The sequence below is a fragment of the Phaethon aethereus genome (assembly GCF_964289735.1).
Source record: "Phaethon aethereus genome assembly, chromosome: W".
NCBI lineage: Eukaryota > Metazoa > Chordata > Aves > Phaethontiformes > Phaethontidae > Phaethon > Phaethon aethereus.
Window position 1 is genome coordinate 40,979,996 of NC_138581.1, and position 13,299 is coordinate 40,993,294.

The 13,299-nt window shown below is 47.3% G+C and overlaps 1 protein-coding gene across 1 annotated transcript in view; it reads right to left on the bottom strand.

The window, feature by feature from the left end:
* The window catches only part of LOC309415222 (E3 ubiquitin-protein ligase KCMF1-like), a gene marked incomplete at both ends in the record, with an annotated part of 61,239 nt that extends 48,612 nt beyond the window's left edge, over positions 1-12,627 (bottom strand). The window contains 2 exons of the mRNA XM_082012673.1: positions 5,601-5,715; positions 12,463-12,627. Coding sequence (XP_081868799.1) covers positions 5,601-5,715; positions 12,463-12,627 — 280 coding nt within the window. The remainder of the gene's footprint in view (positions 1-5,600; positions 5,716-12,462) is intronic.
* Positions 12,628-13,299: the final 672 nt, after the last annotated feature.

Sequence of the window (13,299 nt, forward strand, 5' to 3'; positions counted from 1 at the left end):
TACTGGATAGGGCTCTCCCCTTCTTTCAAACTAGGAAAGACTGCTGTCTTCAGGCATTCACAGCCTCCTCCACCATTTCGGCCTTTGACAACTGCCCGCGTGCCGCGGGAGGCAGGGAGGAGAGTACCCCCTCTCGCCCCTGTTGCAGAACACACTGCTGTAGCGGTGGGGCTGCGCCTTTGCGGGTGCAAGGAGATCTCCCTCGTCCCCTAGTAAGGACGCCAAGAGAGTGAGGAATAGCAGCAACCCGACAGCAGCCTTAAGGAAGGAGACAAGTTCAGCAAGGTGGTTCACGGTACTTCCCATTACCTCTCCTTTCCAGTGTGGCTAATTAGGGGAGGTGTAGTGAGCAGCAGTGATGAATCTGACACGTGCCCTAATGCTTCCTGCCCCGTCCTGGCTGCCTGACTCCTGCAATGCTGAGGATGTTCGGGTAACTTCTTAAGCAGCTGAGAAAGGTAAATGCCAGCCTGCCTGCAGTAGGTGCTATATTGCACATGCATGGGTTTTACCTAGTCTTGATAATTCTCAGTGTTTCTGCTTAGGCTGCGAAGTGCTGAGAGGTGGAGACAGGGCAACCCTGTGGCCACAATAACATAATGATTTGTCATAGGTGAACTAAGCCATTTTAGTGGGATATTCCCATGCTTTTCTGTGCGGGTTTTTTTTTTTTTTTCATTCTGCCTCTTACTAGTGTTAGGCTCCAAAGGATAGGGATGTGTGTTTCAGAATGGGGAGGGGGAGCTCCAAACCTTGCACAGTTCCTGACTGCTGCAGGAGCTTTCCCATAAGAGGTTTAAGATAGCAGCAGTATGCCTGATTGACAGATGTGTCCCGAGAAGTGGAAGTCACATAGTTGGGGAAGGGGGAGGCAGAACCTTGTAAGGAATGATGAAAAAGCAAAAAGTTTGTGACTTGCAGAATTTTATTTGCTTTCCCTACAACTTTTGGTCTTTTGCAAAAAGACATTAGTCTAGAGAAGAAGGTAAAACACCTATCATGGGAGGGGGGATGAATGGATCGGATGGGGGAGGGGTGGTAGGGGGAAGGAAGGAGGGGGTAGGAAGAGGAGGAGGGAAGGGGAGAAGGGGGGAGGGGTAAGAGGGAGAGGGGGAAAATGGGGAGGGGGACAGGAAGTGAGAGGGAGGTATGGGGAGGGGGGAAGAAGGGAGAGTAGGTAAGAGGGGAGGGAGAGGGGAGGAGGCAGAGGGGTATGGGGTTGAAGGGAAGGGGGGAAAGTAGGGAGAGGGGGTTGTGGGGAAGGGGGAAGGAGAAAGGGGTTGGGGGTAAGGGTAAGGAATATGGGAAGGTGGAAAGAGGGAGGGGTAGGGGAGAGGGCAGAAGGGGACTGGGGGATAGGGATTCGGGAGTAGAGAGGGAGGAGGGTGTTTTGCGCTAGGAGGTGTTGGTTCATGATGATCTCTGTAAGAAACACACTTAGACTCTAATGTATAGGTAATGTTACATCCCTTCAGACGCTGGGAACCCCGAGTTATGCAGCACTGAATGGACCTCTGATCAGGGTGCAACACACCATGCAAACCCTGTCTGTAGAAAGGATTACCCCATTTTGGTCATTTGAGCTCTTACAGGGCTTTCTTACAAGAAAGGTTCATTTCTACCGTCAAACAGAAAGGATGTTTACATGAGAACTCACTGCTTTACTTTTAGATCAAGGCAAGGAAAAAAGTGGTCAGTCACAAGCGGTGTTCCCCAGGGCTCGGTTCTGGGGCCGGTCTTGTTCAATATCTTTATTGATGACCTGGATGAGGGGATCGAGTGCTCCCTCAGTAAGTTTGCAGACGACACCAAGTTGGGTGGGAGTGTTGATCTCCTGGAGGATAGGAGGGCTCTGCAGAGGGATCTGGACAGGCTGAATCGATGGGCAGAGGTCAACTGTATGAGGTTTAATAAGGCCAAGTGCAGGGTCCTGCTCTTTGGCCACAACAACCCCATGCAACGCTACAGGCTTGGGGAGGAGTGGCTGGAGAGCTGCCTAGCAGAAAGGGACCTGGGGAGTTGTGGAGTAATTGCTGAGGGGTACTTTGGAAATTTACCCTCTAAGAACAGCCTTGAAACCAGATGGAACGTAGCACTCATGTACAACGGGTCTGTGCCATGGAGACTCCCTGGACGGCCTTGGATGTTGGCAACATCAGGGGCACCTGGTGTGCTGACTCTGGGAGAGATTACATGGAGGATGGAGCAGAGTGGAGACATCGCAGCCACACTCTGTGAACAGGGGAGTTTAGGGATGCACAGGATGTACATTGATAAGCTGCGCTTGCGATGCTCTGGGCCAAGGACCTGTCAACTTTAATGAAGTGCTGTACTTAGAGTGAACTTTGCTAATTATAATATCATTATAATACTAAAACGCACACCCCTCTCAAAAGTTACCACCCTCCCAAGGTGCGACCCCTCCTCAATGAGCGTGCGCACTGAATTTTTCCTAGTCTGTACCTTTAAACGCGAAGCGAGAGAATTCTGAACCAATCCTGATAAAGGTATGTATGACTAGAGTCACTCAAGCTCCACCTGCAAAGTAAAACACTATAAAATAGTGTTTTAAGGGCTGGATGTTAGGGAAGATACCATCGTCGTGTACTATTCTAACTTCTGGGATCAGTCGACGGGCTGAGCCTCTCTTCCACCCATCGGGACGCCGTTGGGTAAGATTCGAACCCTTGGTCATACCAAGTGCCTCCCCGGGAAACTTAGAAATCTCTATAGAGTCACTTTACATCTTTTAACGCGTTTATAGCCAAGTAGTGTTACTCATATTTTTGGTATTTGCACGTGCTTTGCAGACAGTGAATTTATCACCGGCAATCCAAAGAACCTGTGTATCTGTTGCTTCAATAAATCGCACTATTGATTGACTCAGCCGTGTGTGTGTGTCCCTGAACGCGACCGTACCTTTGAGTGCGGCCGTGTTAGTTCAGGAGGTGTCCGGCTGAGCAGGTAGTGTGATGTTAGTAGTGCATCCGGACCCGTGATAGTCCAACGAAAAGGTGTTGGGCGTGACCGGACTACTAACGCTGACTTTGGGCATCACTCAGAACCTAAGCTCAGCCGCCCCCAGTCCCTCTGATATCTGAGGATCGACTGGAAAGCAAGGGGGTTTAGTTTCTGCCAAATTGCTCTGCCTCTTAACGCAACAGGGGTGCTGGTTGACAGCTGGCTGAACATGAGCTGGCAGTGTGCCCAGGTGGCCAAGAAGGCCAACAGCATCCTGGCCTGTATCAGGAATAGTGTGGCCAGCAGGAGTAGGGAAGTGATTGTGCCCCTGTACTTGGCACTGGTGAGGCCGCACCTTGAATCCTGTGTTCACTTTTGGGCCCCTCACTACAAGAAGGATGTTGAGGTGCTGGAGCGTGTCCAGAGAAGGGCAACGAAGCTGGTGAGGGGTCTGGAGCACAAGTCTTCTGAGGAGCAGCTGAGGGAACTGGGCTTGTTCAGTCTGGAGAAGAGGAGGCTGAGGGGAGACCTTATCGCTCTCTAGAACTACCTGAAAGGGGGTTGTGGCGAGGTGGGTGTTGGTCTCTTCTCCCAAGTAGCAGGTGATAGAACGAGAGGACATGGCCTCAAGTTGTGACAGGGGAGGTTTAGATTGGATATTAGGAAAAATTTCTTTTCTGAGAGAGTGGTCAAGCATTGGCACAGGCTGCCCAGGGAGGTGGTGGAGTCGCCATCTCTGGAAGCGTTCAAAAAACGTGTAGACGTGGCACTTCGGGACATGGTTTAGGGGGCATGGTGGTGTTGGGTTGATGGTTGGACTTGATGATCTTGAAGGTCCTTTCCAACCTTAATGATTCTGTGATTCTACGACTCTATGAAATGCAGGGGGTCTAATCACAGGTACCAGGTGGGAGCTGCCTGCAGGCTCCTCTGTTACAATGAGCTGGCTAAGTTTATCATGTGGCTAAGGGATTTGTGTAGCACAATGTAGGCCTGGGCTTACTTAGGTTAATTGTTGTATGGATCACTAACTCCTCGATGTACAGTTGTCTTCTAGTTAGGATCACTACATCACCACGCACACATTCTCCTGAAGTTGGCATTTTGTTTTGGGTTTCCATTTTAGTGGGCCGTGTTGCCTGTGTCTTGCAGCACAGCACAAATACCAAAGGCTGCCCCAGTACTACTGCATGGTTGTTGTGGTTTAACCCCAGCTGGAAACTAAGCACCGTACAGCCGCTTGCTCACTCCCCCCCCGGTGGGATGGGAGGAGAGAATCAGAAGGGTAAAAATGAGAAAACTCGTGGGTTGAGATAAAAACAGTTTAATAATTGAAATAAAATAACAATAATAATTGTAATGAAAAGGAAAATAAGAAAGAATAGCCCATTACCAGCTACTGTGAAGAAAATTAACTCTATCCCAGCCAAAACCAGCATAGTGATCATCCTGGTGGTTTGGGTCTGGCTGTGAGGGCCTCTTGTTTCAGCTCACAAGATTGGTCTCTTGTTTGCCCTGGGGCAGGGGTTAGATAGATACCCCTTGAGTAGCCACCTAGGAGGGGTCCATAGCCCTTGTGCATGTTCAAACTTCGTTTGTGTCTCTCTGATCCTTTTGGCACACCCCATTGATACGGAAAAGTCAGCAAGAAAACCCTCTAACACTTAGTTTGAAGCTTTAGAAGGCGGGCATTCTTTATTGCAGCGCTGGGGATCGCTCCACCATGAGTGCTCCAACGGGTTAGTAAAGCACATCAGTTCATATGCAGAAAAGTCACACGTGGTCTTCAGATCCCCCGAGAAGGGCAGTCTTATGGTGAGGAGTCCCCGGAATTCATTTACATAGTCCGAGCATGCGCAGTAAAATTAGGGTTAGGGTCTTTTCACCCTCAGGTGGTCGTCCACAGTCTTCCTCACGCAGTCTGCCAGTTGAACCTGGGGCTTCCTTTGTCCATATCTAGTCATCGAATTAGCTCCTCGGTCTTTCGGCCTCAGGATGGTACAAGGGGGTCAGTTTAAACTAGTTCTTTGGTGCCTGAGTTCTTGTTATCAGTGATTTACACGGGAGGCCTAACAAGCTTGCTCAAGGCCTGTTTGATCTTGTCAGGCAAGAAGTTACATGTTTAAGGTCTTAGTGATTGTCAGGTATTTAACCCTTTCATTCCCCCCTTTAAGCTTTGTAAATTCCTTTACAAAGGTTCTAAGTTGTCATATTTCATTACCTTAGGCAAAGCCCAAATTCTCACAGCCAGTTTCTTCAGCTTATACCACAAAAGGCAATTGACGGCTGTTAGTACAATGACAAACACCAACAATATCAAAAGTGGGTGAACTAAAACATTCAAAGTTTTTTTCCGCAGAGGGTGAGTATCCTGAAAAGATATCCCACCAACGATGGGCAGTATCAGATTCAATTTGACTAGACAGTCCAATAAGTTTGTCTCTAGCTATCACTGTTTTAATGATAGACTTGGCTAATGTCTTATTTCATTTCTTTAAATGTTCTCAAAATTCCTGAGATTGATTCAGTATCTTGAAACAAAGGTATGAGACAAGGAAAAGGTTTTTAACATGCATAATCAATCAAATGTGAGTTTCCATAGAATTTTCTTCTATAAGGATTGTGTAAGATAACTGTACCGTGGAAGACTTCTTTTATCCTGTGGTTAATCTTCACCACACAACTGACAAGAACCAGCACAAGGTTGAGATAAGCAAAAGACAGGTGGAAGGGACCCATGAGAAAAGAGTTCATCTGAAGGACAGACAAGTTAAGGGGGCTAAGTGCCGTAAACGACCACCAGAGACCACCAGGAGACCACCGACTCATTTAACAGCGCATGCGTTAAGGATATTTGAATATGTTAATCATTTCCCGGAAATCTTATGACTATGCAAACAATCACAATGACTATGAATGCGTGTACTCTATATAATTCAGATGCTGGTAACACAAGGCATGCATGTTAGGAGGAGATATCCCCCATGCATTCGGCACTGTAATAAAGATGTCAACTTAATAACTCTTTGATGTTATTAAGTTTGAATTTCTTAAGTTTGGATTTCTTTAAATCAATCTCATTTAATTTCTTTAGAGATAGACTTGAATGACTTAAATTTAAACTCTCATAATGCCAAAACATTGGTACTTGTTCTTCTGTATATGCAAAAAAAAAAAAAATGTTTGTCCATGCCAAGTTAAATGAGTTATATTCTTAAGACACCCTAGGAATGGGGTGGTCACATTATATTCTTCAACTATTGATGGACTGTTAGTCACTAAGCACACATATCTAGCATTAACCTCTACAAACATTTTGAACACACTAGGAGACAGGATCGTCCACTTACAACTGTTAACAGAATGTTCTAACAAGCAGGGTTCATATAATTGGGATTGTTGTCTACACAAGGTGTTGTCAGAGGTGGTTTCACAAAGATCTAAAATGTATGTTTTATTGTTCCCAATATACTTCCCTCAGAATTCCGGTAACCAACATTCTAGGTTCCCTTGACTCGAAAAGGGTGTTGGCAGAATTAAAAATTTACACATTATTTCAGGGTCGGTTACATTATAAAATATTAATTTTCCTGCACACCATCTATCATAGCATTGCACAAATTGTGAATAGGCTTTTATCCAGTGTCTAGGGTGGATCCATTGTTCAAATAGTTTCCTCCACATAAACTCATTATTACTCATTAAGTAGGACTGCACCTTATTCTTTTGTTCCAATTGCTACGTAGTTTGTAGGGTACAAGCAGTCCAATCCATAAATTTTGTCAAATTTTTAAGTGATTGTATCTGGGCAATTATACTTTTATTAAAGAGATATAAGGACTGCTTATCATATTTTAAAGTCTGTATCTGAGGATTAAAGGTGGTTGGCATCCATTCTGCCTGAATCTTGATTGCTTGAGCTACATCAAATCCTGCTATTCCAACTCTGTTCCTTAAAGTCTCTAGATCTACTGAATTTATGAGTCCTATTCCAGTTCCTGCACCTCCAAGCAAAGTGTCATATCAAGCTCGTTTTGCTTTACAGGGAGGTGTGGCTGGAAAGGAGATGCTGAAGAACAACACATGTTTTTGCCCAATCCTTGCCACATTTATGCAAGTTGATGGTAATCTGATTAGTTGGTCCTGATTCACAGTGGGTCGTGGGTTTAACAATGTTAAGGAGACCACTACCCCAGCAGTTCTACTAACACTTCCATTTGTACACATTAGTGTATCCCAGTCACCGGTTTTCCAAGTGTGTGTGTTATTTATAGGGGTGTTATTCCAAAGAAAGCACTTCTTCATTTGCAGTGGGGGACCCATCCCTTTGACTGCACAACATTTTAAGGTGACATTTGTTACCACAGTGACATTTGTCAAATTTGAACATAATGCAAAGGTCATTCTGTGCCATCCCGTCAATTTGCTACTCCTAGTATAGAGTTCCCACAGAGAACAGTTTTCAGAGAAGTAGACTAATGTCTCGGTGTTGTTTCCCCAAATCCACCTGAGACCATCAACAGATTCATTTCTCTTTCTCAAGGGCCAACTGGGAGTGAATGCACTTATCAACCTGAGACTGAAGCATAGCAACATTAACATTTGTTTTGGATCAGTCTTACAGATGTGGGTCCTATGGGTTGGGATTTTCATGATCCATCGGGCACTTTCTTAATTCTTGAATAGTGGATCCAAGCAGCGTGCTTCTCAAGCTTGACTGCAGTTTAGGTCGTGAATAGAACTTGAAAAGGACTGCTCCACTTCTCTTCGAGAGGATCACCTGAAATATTTTTAACATAAACCCAATCCCCAAGTTTAAACAAATGTGCCGGGGAATCCAAACCCCATGCTCTGGTAGATATTACTAACCTATTTACTTCTTGTAATTGTTTCCCTAATGCAATCAGATATTGTTGGAGATTAATTTCTCCTACTTGGGTGAGATCTTGCCCTTGATATCTAGTTTGAAATGGTCTTCCATATAGAATTTCAAAAGGACTCAGTTTTTCCTTAGTTCTTGGTTTGACTTGGAGCCTTAGTAACGCGATAGAGAGGGCTTGATCCCACCTTAAATTGGTTTCCTGGCAAATCTTACTCAATTGTGTCTTTATTAAATGATTCATCTTTTCCACTTGCCCACTCGCTTGCGGGCGATAAGCTATGTGCAATTTCCAATTAATCTCTAAAAATTTACTAGCTTGTTGAACTACTTGTGACACAAAGTGTGGTCCCCTATCAGAGGAGATCACTTCTGGCACTCCAAATCTGGGAATAATCTCTCTCAATAAAATTTTTGTTACCTCTTGGGCTTTATTTGTTCTGCAAGGGAAAGCTTCAGGCCTTCTGGAAAAGGTGTCAGTTAACACTAATAGATACCTATACCCTCCTTTTCTAGGGAGTTCTGAAAAGTCTATCTGCCAATTTTGACCTGGAACTTTCCCTTTATCAATACTTCCAAATTTTACACAATTTTCTACCTTTGGATTAATCTTTAAGCATATTTCACATCTATTAACCATGTTTTTTACAGTTTGAAACAAATTCCTGGCTACTATTTGCTTCATAAGGGAATTATACAAGGCTTCAGTTCTCCAATGAGTCTTGTCATGTTATGTTTTTACCAGTTTCCATAATATTCTAAAGGGAACTATTATTCTGTTATCTTTTTATGAAAGATGAACTACATGAACTACATGAACTGGCATGGACTACACCAAAGGCATATTTTGAATTTGTCCAGGTATTCACTCACAGTCCTTCAACAAGCTCTAATGCTCTCACCAAGGCAATTAATTCGGCTCGTTGTGCAGATGTACCCTTAGGGAGTGACTTTGCTTCCACCACTTGGTCTGTGGTGGTCACAGCATACCCCGCCATTCGAGCTCCATCCTTTACAAAACTACTCCCGTCGGTGTACCGAGTGTGTTCAGCTGCCTCCAGCGGCTCCTCCTTCAGGTCAGGCCTGCTTACGTACACGGTCTCGATGGTTTCTGTGCAGTCATGCACAACAGTCTCCATTTCCTGCTTATCACTGTAGAAAAGAAGCAGGGTTGGTAACAGTGAAGTGAGTGAAGTAAGGAGAGGGATCAGCAAAACTGCTACCATGGACTTCCGGAGGGCAGACTTTGGCCTGTTCAGGTCACTGGTTGAGAGGGTCCCTTGGGAGACAGTCCTGAAGGACAAAGGGGTCCAGGAAGGCTGGACATTCTTCAAGAAGGAAATCTTAAAGGCGCAGGAGCAGGCGGTCCCCATGTGCCGTAAGAAGAGCTGGCGGGGAAGGCGACCGGCCTGGCTGAACAGGGAGATTTTGCTGGGGCTCAGGGAAAAGAGGAGAGTTTATCACCTCTGGAAGAAGGGGCAGGCAACTCACGAAGAGTACAAGGATCTCGTTAGGTCAAGCAGGGACAAAATTAGAAAGGCAAAAGCCCAGCTAGAGCTCAGTCTGGCCACAGTCGTAAAGGATAATAAAAAAAGTTTTTACAAATATATTAACAACAAAAAGAGAGGCAAGGAGAATCTCCATCCCCTACTGGATATGGCAGGGAACATTGTCTCCAAGGACGAGGACAAGGCTGAGGTACTTAATGCCTTCTTTGCCTCAGTCTTTAATAGCCAGACCAGGTACCCACAGGGTATTCAGCCCCCTGAGCTGGAAGATGGGGATGGAGAGCACAATGTACTCCTCATAATCCAGGAGGAAGCAGTCAAGGACATGCTAAACCACCTGGACACCCACAAGTCTATGGGGCCTGATGGGATCCACCCGAGAGTACTGAGAAAGCTGGCGGAGGAGCTTGCCAAGCCACTCTCCATCATTTATCAGCAGTCCTGGTTAACAGGGGAGGTCCCAGAAGACTGGAGGCTTGCCAATGTGACACCTGTCTACAAGAAAGGCCGGAAGGAGGATCCTGGGAACTACAGGCCTGTCAGCCTGACCTCTGTACCGGGGAAGATTATGGAGCGGTTGGTCTTGAGAGTGCTCACAGGGCATCTGCAGGACAACCAAGGGATCAGGCCCAGCCAGCATGGGTTCATGAAAGGCAGGTCCTGCTTGACCAACCTGATCTCCTTCTATGACCAGGTGACCTGCCTAGTGGATGAAGGAAAAACTGTGGACGTTGTCTACCTGGACTTTAGTAAAGCCTTTGACAGCGTCTCCCACAGCATTCTCCTGGGGAAACTGGCAGCTCATGGCTTAGACAGGTTTACTCTTCGCTGGGTGAGGAACTGGCTGGATGGCCGAGCCCAGAGAGTTGTGGTGAATGGTGTTAAATCTGGCTGGCGGCCGGTCACAAGCGGTGTTCCCCAGGGCTCGGTTCTGGGGCCGGTCTTGTTCAATATCTTTATCGATGATCTGGATGAGGGGATCGAGTGCTCCCTCAGTAAGTTTGCAGATGACACCAAGTTGGGTGGGAGTGTTGATCTGCTGGAGGGTAGGAGGGCTCTGCAGAGGGATCTGGACAGGCTGGATCGATGGGCAGAGGTCAACTGTATGAGGTTTAATAAGGCCAAGTGCCGGGTCCTGCACTTCGGCCACAACAACCCCATGCAACGCTACAGGCTTGGGGAGGAGTGGCTGGAGAGCAGCCCAGCGGAAAGGGACCTGGGGGTGCTGGTTGACAGCCAGCTGAACATGAGCCGGCAGTGTGCCCAGGTGGCCAAGAAGGCCAACAGCGTCCTGGCCTGTATCAGAAACAGTGTGGCCAGCAGGAGTAGGGAAGTGATTGTGCCCCTGTACTCGTCACTGGTGAGGCCGCAGCTTGAATACTGTGTTCAGTTTTGCGCCCGTCACTACAAGACGGATGTTGAGGTGCTGGAGCGTGTCCAGAGAAGGGCAACGAAGATGGTGAGGGGTCTGGAGCACAAGTCTTATGAGGAGCGGCTGAGGGAACTGGGGTTGTTTAGTCTGGAGAAGAGGAGGCTGAGGGGAGACCTTATCGCTCTCTACAACTACCTGAAAGGGGGTTGTGGCGACGAGGGTGTTGGTCTCTTCTCCCAAGTAACTAGCGATAGGACAAGAGGAAATGGCCTCAAGTTGCACCAGGGGAGGTTTAGATTGGATATTAGGAAAAATTTCTTCACTGAGAGAGTGGTCAGGCATTGGAACAGGCTGCCCAGGGAGGTGGTGGAGTCGCCATCTCTGGAAGTGTTCAAAAAACGTGTGGATGTGGCGCTTCAGGACATGGTTTAGGGGACATGGTGGCGCTGGATTAATGGTTGGACTTGATGATCTTGAAGGTCCTTTCCAACCTAGTGATTCTGTGATTCTGTGATTCAGTAGATGTGACGATTTCGACATCATCCTGTTCCATCAGGACTGCTTGATATTTCAGGACCCTTGATGGCGAGAGCTAATGTCCTCCTTTTCGTTCCAAAATGGAAGTTACAGCATGGGAAGTGTGCACAATCATCTTTTGCCCCAGAGTGAATGCTCAGGCTTCTTGAATAATCAAAACAACAGCGGCCACTGCCCGAAGGCAAGGCGTCCTGGCCATCCTTGTCTGACTTCATCCAGTTGTTTGGTAAAGTACGCTGCTGCTCGCTTGTGAGGACCCAGCCTCTGGGCTAGAATTCCCAAAGCCACTCCTTGCCTTTCATAGGAGAACAGCCAGAAGGACGTTGTTATATCAGGCAGGCCCAGAGTTGGAGCCCTCATTAGCTCCAATTTCAGTTCTTTGAACGCTCTCTCGGCTTCATCAGCCCATATTAATTGTATCTGGCTATTTTCAGCAGTTCATATAGAGGTTTAACCAAAAGTCCATAATTATAGATCCGTAATTGGCACCAACCTGTCATTCCCAAAAAGGTTTGAAGCTCTTTTACCATGGTCAGTTCTGGAGTCCTGCAAATAGCTTCTTTTCGGTCATTCCCGAGCTGTCTCTGTCCCTTAGAAATCACAAATCCCAGGTATATTGCTTCTTTCTTCAAGATCTGGGCATCTCTGTAATGAGACTCGGTAACCACTTAGTCCAAGAAAATCCAACAAACTCACAGTCCATTCTTTACATTCTTCACCCTTTTCTGTGGCTATCAAAATATCATACTGCAAAAGAATCCCATTTCCCAGAGGTCTTTCCCAGGCCTCTAATTCTTTAGCTAATTGATTTCCAAAGATCGTGGGGCTGTTTTAAAACCTTGGGGCAGCACTGTCCAGGTTAGTTGGGCTTTTTGTCCTGAATCGGGGTTTTCCCGTTCAAATGCAAATAAATTGCAGCTTTCAGGGGCCAAGGTGAGGCAAAAGAATGCATCTTTCAGATCTAATACTGTGAACCATTCATAGTTTTTTTTTTTTAATTAGTCAATAAGGTGTATGGGTTTGCCACTGTTGTCCCAAATATGGGTTCTTCCACCCAGTGTGCAGAGAGCCTCCACCACCTGCCCCTGCCTCAGGGATGGCCGGGTGTGGCTCCACCAATCCATCTCCCTCTCACACTCCCTGATGCTCCTCAGCCTCTCCGCTCCCTCTTTCAGCTCTGCCCCCAGGCTGAGCAGATCCCTCACCTGGTCGCACCGCACACAGGTGGTGTCTCCACTGGTCTCTGGCACAAGCAACAGACTCAGGCACTCCCTGCAGCCGGACACCTGGACAGCTGCTTGTTTGTGTGGGAGCTCGGTCTGGGTTGCCACATTCCTGCTGCTGATGGCTTTCATCTGAGTGGAGACCATGGCTGGGCCTCTCTGGGAAGACTATGACCACTCATCAAGAGAGCCTCCAGAGCCAGGAGGGGGGACTGCGCCCTGCCCGCACGCCTTCCCTGCACAACCTGCCTGCCCTAACTACCACGCAAACTGACGTGCCACGCCCTTCTGACACACTACGTCCTGTTTCCCCGCTCTGGTCACTCGCGCTCCCTGGGGCTGCTCTTGTACGTGAGGGGCTTTGGCCGCCGCCGCTCCTGTCCCCGCCCGCACTGAGTCAGAGCTGCCGCTCGTCAGGAGCCCATGCTGCTGGCTCTAAGGGGGGGCAGGGCTGGGGCACCCTCTCTCTCCCTGTGCCTTCACTGTCGTGCTTTTGCCGCTTTAGGAAGGGTCCCCCGGTGCGATCCTCTGCTCCAGAGCCCTTCGCCTTGGTGGCGACTAGACCTAAGGACGAAGTTTTTCACAATGACAGTGGTGAAACGCTGGAACAGGTTTTCCAAAGAAGTGGTAGATGCCTGGAAACATTCAAGGCCAGGTTGGACAGGGCTCTGAGCAACCTGATCTGGTTGATGCTGTCCCTGCTCATGGCAGGGGGGTGTGACTAGATGACCTTTAAAGGTCCCTTCCAACCCAAACTATTCTATGATTCAATGATTCTATGATTCTATGGTTCTATGATTCTGTTATCTCCTGTGCAGG